General features: G+C 31.8%; 1 protein-coding gene across 2 annotated transcripts in view; it reads left to right on the top strand.

Annotated features, from left to right (window-relative positions):
• Nucleotides 1–1,410, top strand: part of LOC134716372 (DNA polymerase nu-like) — a 29,785-nt gene extending 28,375 nt beyond the window's left edge. The window contains exons 21-22 of one of the 2 annotated variants that reach the window (XM_063579335.1): nucleotides 200–267; nucleotides 1,032–1,410. In XM_063579335.1, coding sequence (XP_063435405.1) covers nucleotides 200–267; nucleotides 1,032–1,156 — 193 coding nt within the window. In that variant the 3' untranslated portion in view covers nucleotides 1,157–1,410. Of the gene's footprint in view, nucleotides 1–129; nucleotides 268–1,031 lie in introns of those variants that run through there. The other variant, XM_063579336.1, reaches the window with a different exon arrangement.
• Nucleotides 1,411–13,195: the final 11,785 nt, after the last annotated feature.

Here is a 13,195-nt window from a genome sequence, read left to right as displayed (position 1 = left end):
CAAACACTTTTATTTTATGATTGGCAACTAACTTCTAGTAGTATTGCTTCATGATCTATATTCTGTTGTGAGTTTTATTAGATTGAAATAATTCTATACTTACATGGTATACCTTTAAAACTTTTGTAGACAGTTATATCAGATACATGATGAGTTACTGCTTCTATACTTACATGGTATACCTTTAAAACTTTTGTAGACAGTTATATCAGATACATGATGAGTTACTGCTGGAGGTCCATGATGACGACATCAAGGCAGTTCAAAGTAAGCATCCTCAGTTTATATGATTTGTGCAACTCTTTTAAAATTCTACAACAACATAGCTCTTTTAAGACTTCTCAACTGTAACTTTACAGATATCAGATATGAGGAAAGGAAAAGAAACAGCTGTTGAACATATTTTACTGCTTGGGGGAAAAAAATCATAAAAAGCGTGAGGATAAAAAAAATAACGCATTTATGCCTAGCACAAAACTCTTATCCTTGCAGTTTTTTGTTCCACATTTTTGATACAATGAATATATATGAAATTTGATTTTGTAACAGAGAGAGCTTCAATTGATCCCCTCACATTTCAAAATCTTTCTATGCCACTTAAGGTACTCTTAACTTTAGTTGATTGATTGGAGTGAACCACAAATTATTTTGTGTCTGAATAAACTGAAAATATATGTACGGTTTATTTCGACTCTCTAAGACTCTTCCTTAACATCTATGCCATTGTGAACCATGGTTAAACAAATAGTTTTGAATGCTTCACTTATATATAGTACATGCTGTAACAGCCAAAAAAAATTGTAAAAATCATTGATACATAGAAATTGTGTATGAGGAACATTACTGGATAACATTTTACTATCTGTAGATAATACACTTCATCAAAAAATCTTTGTGTCCTTTCTTTTGCTTCCTCTATAAAACCAATGAAAGAACCAGCTAAATCGACACATATGTAAATGGTGATGAAGAATATACATGTTTGAAATATATGTAATTTGAAATTGATTCTTACATTTTTATACTTTCAGGCATATTAAAAACAGTAATGGAAGATACTAGTGCATTATGTGGTTCTGTTGTTAAATTAAAGGTTCCAGTAAAAGTTTCCATCAGTGTTGGAAAAACGTGGGGACATATGACTGCTGTAAAATAACTATGACATCATTTAGATCAAATTATTGTGAACCATTTTGGGCCCACTTCAGAGTTTATAAGTACATTTTGAATCTGTTTCTGAAGACTTTACAATATGTGACTTTGAAATTAATATTGTCAGCATTTTGAGATTTAAACAAAATAGATTGGACTTTGCTGTCAAAAAACAATTCAAAATCTTACAATAATCTTGATTCACTAGCATTTTTTAAATACTGTTTCTTCAAAATAAAAGTCAGTTCATATATTAAACCTTTTTTTAAAAATTGGACAGGTGTGAAATTCTTTTCTCTAAATCAAAGCTGATTTTGAATTATAATGTTGATGTGTTTTGTTTTAATCTTTTTATAGATATAGGAAGATGTGGTGTGAGTGCCAATTATGAGACAACTCTCCATCCAAATAACAATTTAAAAATTACATAAGCTATAAAGGGCCCCAAAATTACTAGTGTAAAACCATTCAAACGGGAAAACCAACGGTCTAATCTATATAAACAAAACGAGAAACGAGAAACACGTATATATTACATAAACAAACAACAACTACTGTACATCAGATTCCTGACTTAGGACAGGTGCAAACATTTGCAGCGGGATTAAACGTTTTAATGGGCCCAAACCTTCTCCCTTTTTCTGAAACAATAGCATAACATCACAACATAGAAAAACATACGATAAAATATCAATTGGCAGACTTAACTCAATCAAAAAACGTATGATTACACAATGAACGAATAAATTTGATCTGCGATATCTGAATACAAATGCACAGTTAATTAAATATTAGAGACAAACATTCATGACTAAAAGGCTAACAAACAAATTCAAACACACTGAGAAATATTTAACCAATCAATGTTCACTTTAGAAAAAAAACGTTTTTTTATAATCTTGAAGTTTATACAAATGTTGTAAGAATAAGTGAAAAATTGAAGATATTACAAATAATCCAAGCTGGTATACAGACAAGATCCATATAAATAAAAAATGACAAAAAAGCATTATAAACAGTATCAACAGGTGGAATTAACAAGAAAATACGATTTGAGAGTACTCACAGTTACTGACAGCTAGTTAAAAGCCAAAACCAATTAATAGTAAAAAATCATGCATCAATGCATCAGAGACTAAAATCGACTAAAACACATCACAGGGATTTAGTATTTTAACGTCATTAATAGTCAAAGAAGACATGACTTGTGCAATGCCAAAAATAAATGTATCGACAGGTAGTAGTATAGTGAAGAGCGACTTCTTTAGAAATAAAAGTTAACGTGGCTGTGTCCCCTATACATCTCGCCTCAAAAGATAATGAAATTTAGTTATGTTTTAATTTGCTAATGAAAAAATCAATATTAGTGCCAATGTGAACTATATTCAGAGATCTAATTACAATATTGGTACGATAACCCTTACTTATAAGTTTGTTTAAAGGTTCGATGAGTTTACAAGGATCACATAGTGATTTCCTCGCTTTAAGTACAATATTACCATAAAATTTAGGATGAGAAATACCATTTTTAATAAGCTTTCTACAGGTATAGCCAAATTTACTAATCAAATCTTTGTATCTATGAAAGAATTTAGTAAAAGTTTTAAGTAATTTATGGTATCGAAATCCCTGACACAACAATTTACCAGTGATGCATTGATTACGTTCGTTAAAATCTATGACATCAGAACACACACGGGCAAACCGAACGAGTTGCGATATATAAACACCGTATGATGGAGCCAAAGGCACATCGCCGTCTAAAAAAGGAAAATTAACAATAGGAAATGAAAAATCGTCTCTTTTGTCGTAAATTTTAGTGTGAAGTTTCCCGTTTGAAATTGAAATGTCTAAATCTAGAAAAGGACAACTGCTGCTGTTTATGTTAGATTTAGTAAAAGTAAGTTCGTTTGGGTAAATTTCTGAAGTATATTTAGAGAACTCTGGATTATTGAACGAAAAAATATCATCCAGATAACGGTAGGTATTTTTGAATGTATCAACCAAATGTAACAATGATGGGTCTTTACTGAGTTTGGTCATAAACTGAGATTCATAGCAATATAGAAATAAATCTGCTATTAAAGGGGCATAGTTGGTGCCCATAGGAATACCTACTACCTGACGATACACTTTATCGCCGAAACGTACATAAATGTTATCAAGCAGAAAGTTTAAAGCTTCAATCATATCCTCACATTTCCAGTAAGTGTTTTCTTTGGTTAACATTCACAATGAATTTCTAATTTTCTTGCTCTCCTCTGATTTCATTGTTGAAAAATGTAGACACATCTTTTTTAAGATCACAATCAGTTCCAAAGGACTGACAAACTTTTTATAATTGGCCTTCTTATCATTTAAAAATCATTAGTGACTAATTCCAGGTCTGTATTTTGTATAATTAAATAAATCTATTCTCTACAGTTTTGTGCCGTTCTTTTTATTATTAATAAATGTTCTTTGCTTAAGTTTAAGGTCTGAAAGTAAAAAACCTATAAAGAAAACAAGGACAGGTTAAGACAGAAATCTTTAATATTGCAAGCAGAGAAAACATCATGTGATTCACTGTGTGACTTCATCATCAGATGACATCACAAATACTAAAAATCCCAGCTAGAAGTAGACATCAGTTGTGGTAGTGTTATAGTAAGATAGTACAGGATAGACAGTGATGTTATTGGTGGTTATATTATGTAGCGGAATCGGTTTTTATATATCTAAAATTATATGTTAGATTGCTTATTTCAATTTACAATTCATTTTCATTGTTATTATTTTGCTTACATGTTCGTATCTAGGGTAAACTAAAAAGTGTAGTTGATTTCCATTGGTTAATCACTAAGGGTTCTCGGTGTTTTACATAAGATAAATGATAAAAAGCTTTTCTTTCCTTCTCGGTAGTAATCAATAGTTGTTTGGATTAAAATATATTCGAGTGCACCTTTATATACAAGTTTGTATCGAAGTACGCGGTTGGTTAAAGTTGTTATTTCTTCACCTGTAATTAGTATATAAAGTAGATATTTTATTAATTCGGCCGCTTGATCGTATAAAGCCAAGGTCTGTATAAGACATAATCGACATTTGGTTTGAATAAAACCGCCGTTGTTTATCTTTATTATTAAGGGCTTACGGGTGTATTATACCCCGATGTCTGAATAAGACACTGCAACTTGGTTTGAATAAAACCGATATGCTTTATTTCTTAGGGTGATTGTTCGTTGCTTTATTTGGTCCGCTTTTAGTCCATAGCGTGTTCTAGTAAGAATTGAGTAAAGAAGCTTTTATATTTTGGGGGTTTGAATTTAAGATTTAATGAGATTACGATAGAGTTTAACAGTTTAGGATATTTACGGTAAAATGCCATTTGTTTAGAAGCCGAAACTTAATATTCATTTTACATTTTTGATAGAAGCTTTTACATTATTTTACAATGTAATATTTTATGTGACTTTGATACTTTGTATTGTTATTGCAATATTATTTACATCTGTTGATATTTTGAGAGACCTTATTAAATTATATAAACTTACTTATCTCGATCTCTTCAGCCAAGGAGACTCAGGGCCCAGTGGTTCGAACCTTTACATAAGGTTAACAGACGGTTTTATACAATTTATTGTCGGAAATATCAAGTAGACTTGTGTTTCGGGAATTAATCATTTCCGAGCCATAAGATCAATTACGCTTGATTTAATATAATTGTCCGATTACAGGTGTTTCAATTTGTAGTTAACTTAGGTATATTGAGGTCAATGTCAAGTATTGATTTGTCTGTGTACTTATAGGTAAAGGTGTGTTCGAAGAGTAGACACACGTATTTACAGTATTGTTGATTTGGACACACGATAAAAAGGAACTCGTCATTACAATGTAGAAATACCTGTAGCTTTAGAGGCTGAGTTATGGAAGAAGAAGAAGAAGAAGAGTTAACATTATAGCTGACTTTAACAAATAAAACACAGAGTTAATAAAAGAAAGATATTTTATACATAGAAAAATACAGAGGTTAAACCGTCTCCTGTTACAATTAAACTAAGTTCTGTTACTAACTACAGAATGGAAAATATACTGATATTCTTCAAGAATGGTCAATGTTCTATATAGGCCATTCAAAAATTGTCAATATATGTTATGATGGTATGATACTAAACCCCTAACGGGAAGGATTGTGCCTGATGTTCATATGATGAATTCATAATCTTTCAGTCAGTTTAATTGAAGTCTGGAGCTGGCATGTCAGTTAACTGCTAGTAGTCTGTTGTTATTTATGTATTATTGTCATTTTGTTTATTTTCTTTGGTTACATCTTCTGACATTAGACTCGGACTTCTCTTGAACTGAATTTTAATGTGCGTATTGTTATTCGTTTACTTTTCTACATTGGTTAGAGGTATAGGGGGAGGGTTGAGATCTCACAAACATTTTTGCGCCTGTCCCAAGTCAGGAGCCTCTGGCCTTTGTTAGTCTTGTATTATTTTAATTTTAGTTTCTTGTGTTCAATTTGGAAATTAGTATGGTGTTCATTATCACTGAACTAGTATATATTTGTTATGGGGCCAGCTGAAGGACGCCTCTGGGTGCGGGAATTTCTCGCTACATTGAAGACCTGTTGGTGACCTTCTGCTGTTGGTTTTTTTTTGGTCAGGTTGTTGTCTCTTTGACACATTCCCCATTTCCATTCTCAATTTTAATGTATTATTATAAACATTTCAGAATTGAATGCTCCTCTTTGAAATTTTATTGGGGTGTAAAAGCATGCACAGAAGCACATTTATTTTTATAAATATAAAAAAGGAGATGTGGTATGATTGCCAATGAAACATCTCGTCACAAGACACCAAATGACACAGAAATTAAAGGTCACTGTACGGCCTTCTACAATGAGCAAATCCCAATCTTCAATATAGTTAACTATAAAAGGACCCAAAATCACATATGTAAAACAGTTCATAGTTTATCAATATCAAATGAGAAAACTAACGACCTAATTAATGTAAAAAAAATGAACAAAAAACATTTTTGCCTTTGGCCTTTGTTAGTCTTGTATCTTCTTTTTTTTTAACTCATTTATATGTTTTTGAGGTTAGTGTGACATTATTTTTCTGTGAACTAGATGCCAACCCTCTCCAAACCTGGGACAGTTGTGTAAGAGTACAATATAAGAATAAACTAAAAAAAACCAGTTGAACAAGAAGGATATCTCAATATTTGCCATATTTAAAAACATGATGATACAATTTAACTTGTAAAACAAGCAACAAATCACATGTGGTAGATTCTTGGATGAATAAAGTTTTTTTAAGAAAATGGATGAAAGACATGAAAATTGTTATTTTAACTATTTTTTCTTTCTTGATAACGCGAGAAAAATATGCAAAGAGGCAAGAACTAACAATGAGTGTCGGAAAAAAAAACCATTGTTATTATTCGTGTTCATATTTTATACCTTGTATTTTGTGCTAAAGTTACTAAGAAGAGGCTAAGTTCTCTCTTGATACAGAGTAAAACACCAGAAAATGTATTTTTTGTTATTTGTATTGATGGGGTCAAGGATTTGTATAGTTAAAGTCATAAGAAACCTCAAATTAAAAAAAAAAGATGCATATGTTTTTTATAACTAAATGGATAGTTTGCATTATACAACTTATGTACATATACTTTTTTCTGAGGAAAATTCTTTAATTTGTCCACATCTAGAAGAAGTTTACTTATTTTTAATTACTTGCTTTCAGGAAGCAATTCGCCGACATATTTTCCGTATGCATAGTGACCCGAGCGTAACCCTCCTGGTAAAAATCCGGTGACCACAATACGCATGGATCTGTCATTAAAGAGACAAAAAAGTTGATTAGAAATCTTTTATTTTGCTTTATTCTTAATCCTTAGTCAATTTGTAGTTAAGAACAGCCTATCTGAGCATTATGTGACTTATATCAAAAATTTCACAGCTCAATTTAAACTGACTGTAATGTATGACTTTGATAGAAAATACCTGAAAATTTCATTTTGGGCTACAGGAACATAAACTTTCAATAGCAAGATCAATTTTTGCTGATTTTTCCTTGTTTGTACTACTTCTTTAAAGACTTTCCACAATTTTTGCAATGAATTGAGTAAAAAATCCAAGGTATTGAAGTATCTAGGAATATTGACCCCCCTTTTTTTCATCTGGTGTCAGTAAAGTACTACAAATTGATCAAAAGTGCAGTCATGGTCATTTAACTGTGTTGATTTACATCAGATAATAAAATTTGAGATATAAAAATTTCATTTGGAATAAAAAATGGTTCTTTTGTGAGTTTCTGCAGTGTTTACATTAGGCTATGCTCTCTGCCAAGTACATAGTATGAGGCAATGATATAAGGGGTAAAAATCAAATAATTTCATTAAATCTGCATGACAAAATTTGTTTGGGAGTAGTAAACAACCTATGTTTCAATGTTTAACACCACAGAATAACTTTCTGTGCATTTATAACATTATTTAGGACATTTTTTATATAAAAGAATATTGTCAGGATGGGAAAAGCTAAAATTTGAGGGAGTAATTGGTGGTATGACACCTTGAAATAAACAAATATCTGATGCTTTTTGTGATTTGTTTACTATAAGGTGACACAGCATTTAATGAGCAGCCATATTTGTTAAATCATAACAAACAGAGAGAGAAATATAAGTAAGTAAATAAATATAAATAAGAGTATAAAGAAGAATCATGATTGCCGGTTATTAAAAATAATCGGTGCTTGAGGTCTATTATTTTCGAAACTGCATGTTGAAACATAGCTTTTGATGTCTTACATGTTATAAATCTGCCGCATAAACTGTGATCCATTAATATTATTATCAGTCTTTCGAAATAGTATTCATATAATATTGTTAAAATTGAAATATTCATACTTGTTTTTGTGCTTTATTACAAATGTCTATTATCTGAATTTGCAAATTACTTGTCTAAAATTTAAAAAAAAATCAATGTCCATAACTTAACAAAGTTGTCTCATGCCAATCAAATATATAAATATTTTCCCCGGGCGCTTTTTCTGTTCCCCGGGCGCTATATTTTCTTCTCCGGGCGCTTTTTATTTTCCCCGGGCGCTTTTTCTTCACCCGGGCGCTCCCGGGCGCATTTTAGTAGGACCCATTTTTTTTCACCACTCACTCAATTCATATGACTTTAAGGGCATACGATACAGTTTTGATCCTGTATTTACAAGTTAATAAAAATTCGCATGTAGACTATTATTTACCTGGTTCTAGATCAAATATGTAATAAAAAATATACCTTCATGTGCTACGAGTTAAATGAGGTCGAAATTTTGTATATTTGCTCAAAATTCAGATATGTGGCCATATTTTCCCTTTCGAAAGAAAACTATAACTTTTTTGATTTAATTTGAAAACAAGTGCATGGAAAAATTAAGGGCTAAAAAGGGGTAAAAAACAAGCAGTTTTATAGTTTCTGAACAATAACTCGTATGTAAGAGTACGGATCTATCTGACATTATATCACAAAAGGAAGGCTGGGATTGAGTTTGGGTGTTATTGTCCCATTCATGCAGGAATTGTTGGCCAAACAGGGCTAAAAACCAGCCTATATCTAGTTTCAAGATAATAACTTGTGTTTAAGTGTATGGATCTCTCTATAAAGCATAAACGATTTATTTAAAGTCTGTTATACATATAACATTACAACAGCTCTGAAATTATACCACAAGTTTCCATACTAAAAAGGGATATGTATGGGGGTTATGGCTCAAATAATTTAGCAATTAGGGGAAAACAAGGGTTTTTTTCTGGTTAAAGGACAATTTAAGGTGGTACCTATTCAGAAGGGTAGTTAATGTAGCATTAAAATTGAGAATGGAAATGGAGAATATGTCAAAGAGACAACAACCTGACCTATATAATTGTATTATAAACCTCTGGTAAAATCCATATTGAATATAAGCGACTTTCACAATACCAAATTATCGTTTTATGAATATTTTATAACACCAAAACAATGTAACAATGTGTTCATTCATAAACTGACATTCATATTCGTCAATAATAGGAGCATCTAGTGCATCCTACTTTTAGTTTCAACTCAACTCTTATGGTACTTATATTACAACCGAAAACTATATTTTTTTCACACTGTGTTATACTCTCTCTCTCTCTCTTTGGTGACAATCATCTACATCTCACAAAGTCATATCTTTGAAAAACACAATTCAATTCCCATCGCCTAGCACATTGAATTCCTATTTCAAAATTTAAATAATTAAATACGAAAATCTTTCACATTTTGCAATGGTGTCATCTCTGAAACACCTTCAACTTTCAGAGATATTCATCAAATAATTTCTCATACATAATCATGTCATTATGATATTACACATTGAAGTAGCTAACTGCAGCTTCAATTATATTCTCTGGGACGTTAATGATGCACAACATATTCCGACTGAGTTCAAGTCAACAATATGGGGGTTGAAAACGCAATCCATTTTGTCATTAGATTTTATTTGATGTTATTTTCCAGTGGTCTGAAGCATCGAAGTTATATTTTATCTTCAGAATCGGATAAGCATCTTTTGTGGTCTTTCCATTTTATTTCCGGTAATCAACACATAGCTGTCATGTATTATTTTTAAAAAAAATGGTACCTAGAGTTTTAGATCGGAATATGAACTATTATATGATTTTCTATTATAAATTCTGTCTAATTCTTTTCCAATCTTTTTTCTTCCAAATGGTACTCTTCTCAGGGGTTGTTTGGGGTATCATCAAGTTATTTTGTAGAAAGTATCACCACCAAAGTGTATTGCAATTACGATTAGCAAATAGATCTGGGTAATACATGAACACCCTCCAAAATTGATCGGTCATTTTTGTGTTAATGGCTTTTTTTAATTAGAAACATCTATATCCATATATATATCGAGATCAGCATTAGCAATCTCTACCATAGTCAATGATATTCATAACTTGAACGACCAAAGCCAAACGTCTCAAATCCCTAGTACAATGATACATATGAAGTATTGGTCGCATTATCACCTAACCGACTGTGCGTAAGCTTCTGATCAAGTCAAACACTCCCCTTGTTATCGCTCAAAATTTTCTCTGAAGCTATCTATCACTGTTTTCATGAATTGGTATATTTTTGCCATTTATTTCTAAGAAGTACTGTGAAAATCCCAGTTGCAACGAAAACTCTCTATAGATAATTTTCGCTAGCTTTCTTCGATAATACAGGTTCTTCTTTTCCCGGTATCTATTTTCAATGAGATTGTCGATCCTTCATGTGATCGTCAACAACCATATCCGATTTTGCGTGGTATGATTGAATGTTCCATTGGAATCTTTCGACTCTCTCGCATTAATCTGTTAAAATGTTACAGTGTTCAGCAGGATGTTCGATTAATCTTTCTCATTGTCCAGCAGGAGGTCCGATTAATCTTTCTCATTGTCCGGTGCAAGCCAAATTATGTAGACAATGCTTCCTTCTTATTAACTTCCTTTAAATAAGATATGTTATTAGATATAGGAAGATGTGGTGTAACTACCAATGAGACAACTCTCCATCCAAATAACATTTTTTTTTTAAAAGTAAACCATTATGTTATTAGTTTGTTCTACTTAAGAATGAAGACATTTATAAGTTATCTTCTGGAATTACAGATAAATCTTTCGACTGCCTGCATGTTTCGATTGAGAAATGTAACTGCCATCTAAGCCCTTAAGAAACTTTTTAATGAACCTTAACATCCTTGAACTATTCAGGATACACTATTTTACATTTTCTATGCCTGTTTGGAACCGCCGATCGAGACATGGCACTCTACTCCGTTTATTTGCCGATACTATATCACTCGTCGACAGGTGTTGTTGGGCACCATCGACTTCATCGTCTGAACTGCGTTTTCCTTTTTCCTGCATCTATCGTTTATTTATCGTTCTATGTTTAGCCACAGTAACTGTAAGGTGTGAAATTTACACGTCTCTATCATTCATAAACATGTGTGCTTCTTGCTTCTTTCTTTGTGCTTGACAGAAATGTTTGCATCCAGCATTTTGTTTTCTCTGTGGACTTCGTAAATATTTCTTCAAACCAGCATACCAGTAATGTGTTCACTAATGCGTAGTCATTCTTACTTATAGCATTTGTCATAGAGAGTCAGTCAGGAAAATGGCCATTGTTATATTATAGTTCGTTTCTGTGTGTGTTACATGTTAATGTTGTGTTTCTGTTGTGTCGTAATTCTCCTCTTATATTTGATGTGTTTCCCTCAGTTTTAGTTTGCAACCCGGTTTTTTTTTCTCAATCGATTTATGAATTTCGAGCAGCGGTATACTTCTGTTGCCTTTATTTAAAATCCTTAGTTTCTATAAGTATCAGGAAACGTTCGGATGCTGTTTTCCTTTGCAACGTATGTACTAATCTTTTATTGTTCGTCCATAATCTCTGAGCGATTATTTTGTCTAGCGTTCTTTGTTTCATCCTTGCTTCTGAGAGTTAACTTTTTTTATTTTAGAATGTCAACGTTTATCACGTCAAATTCTTGATAATAAATGAATTTGCAAATGTTATCTTAGTGTCCATATCATTGAGATATAGTTAAAATGGTTAAAATGATAAAAAAAAAAGATCGAGATGTAGAAATGTGAAACCTCAGAAAGATATATGAAAGACTTAAAACAAACCAAAACTGTGTTGTTATTTAGTAGCTGATCCATAATCAAAGATGGCCGCCCGCGGGGGACTTGTTTTAACATAGGACACAATGGGGAATGCATACAAATCACTTCTTTTAGAGATCCACTGAATGGAAGGAATTTGCGAAAGCAAATTTACAGATCTAACATTGTTGGGTTGATGTTTAGACGAGTTGCATATATATATATATAAGTACGTCTGAGTCAGTGACAACTCTACATCAGATGTATCCATCGGATCGCCATCAATGATATATACATAATGTATATACAACTCGTCTAAACATCAACCCAACAATGTTAGATCTGTAAATTTGCTTTCGCAAATTTTTGGTTCTTCCCTCGCCTACAATTTTTCTTTTCATGTACACATGTTTTTATGAGGTCATATTGCTTAAAACGATATTTTTTTTAATTTAAAAAATCTCTTCTCATCAATCATTTACTTAAAAATATTCCGGATAGTTGTGTCCCGTCCATGATTGGGCTGGGACATAGTTTTTGGACTTGATATTACTTGTTTTTGTTGATGTTTTATTGTTTCGTTGAATTATTTTGGTGTCCGTAATTCTTTTTTAAGGTTGTGTTATTTTGATTTTATTTATGTAAAAGGCGAAATAAGTTTTTCAATGGTTTATCTAAGAAATAGGGATCCGACCAAATCCCAAAAAGATAACAAAACTAGAAAGTCCGTTGAAACTTTGCGTTATCATTTCAAAGAAGCAAACATTCATTTTATTACCTTTTAAAATAGTGTTAATTTATTAAATGCAGAAGTAGAATAATTGATTTATTTTTACAAACGTACAGTAAATTGAGGTATTTTGACACAGTTGATTGGCGTAATGATAAAATATACACAAGATTGCGCATATAATTGTGACTTTGATTCATAGATGTACATCTATCATCGGGTTCAATCTATTCGCTTGAAAATTGTTTATAATAAGCAATTTGAAATGCAGAACCTTTTAAAAAAGACCTAAAGTAAACCTTTTTGCTTAATTCCATGATTTCAAAATTCAGATATATTGAAGATTACCTTTCTCTTTTTTACCTACATTTTAGTCAGTCAGTACTTACATTTCCCAGTTAGCTTGTGATAAAGGATAATACAGAAATTAGAATGTTCGCTTCATATCTTGGCCTTTTTTCTTTGATATTGAGACGGATTGACGACTACAAACAAAAATCTATGACAAACTTTGGAGGGCGATTTTAACTTTCCAAATGTCAATTCCCCAGCTCTAGGTCTCAATGCACTACACTCCTCTGCGCCATCGTATAATGTGCACATATCTCAAATGATACCCTATTATGGTGCTTGTTGAGTCAAT

Source organism: Mytilus trossulus, chromosome 4 (genome assembly GCF_036588685.1).
Source record: "Mytilus trossulus isolate FHL-02 chromosome 4, PNRI_Mtr1.1.1.hap1, whole genome shotgun sequence".
NCBI classification, from domain to species: domain Eukaryota; kingdom Metazoa; phylum Mollusca; class Bivalvia; order Mytilida; family Mytilidae; genus Mytilus; species Mytilus trossulus.
The sequence above is the reverse complement of the archived record's forward strand: the minus strand, read 5'-3'. Positions and strand labels throughout refer to the sequence as shown.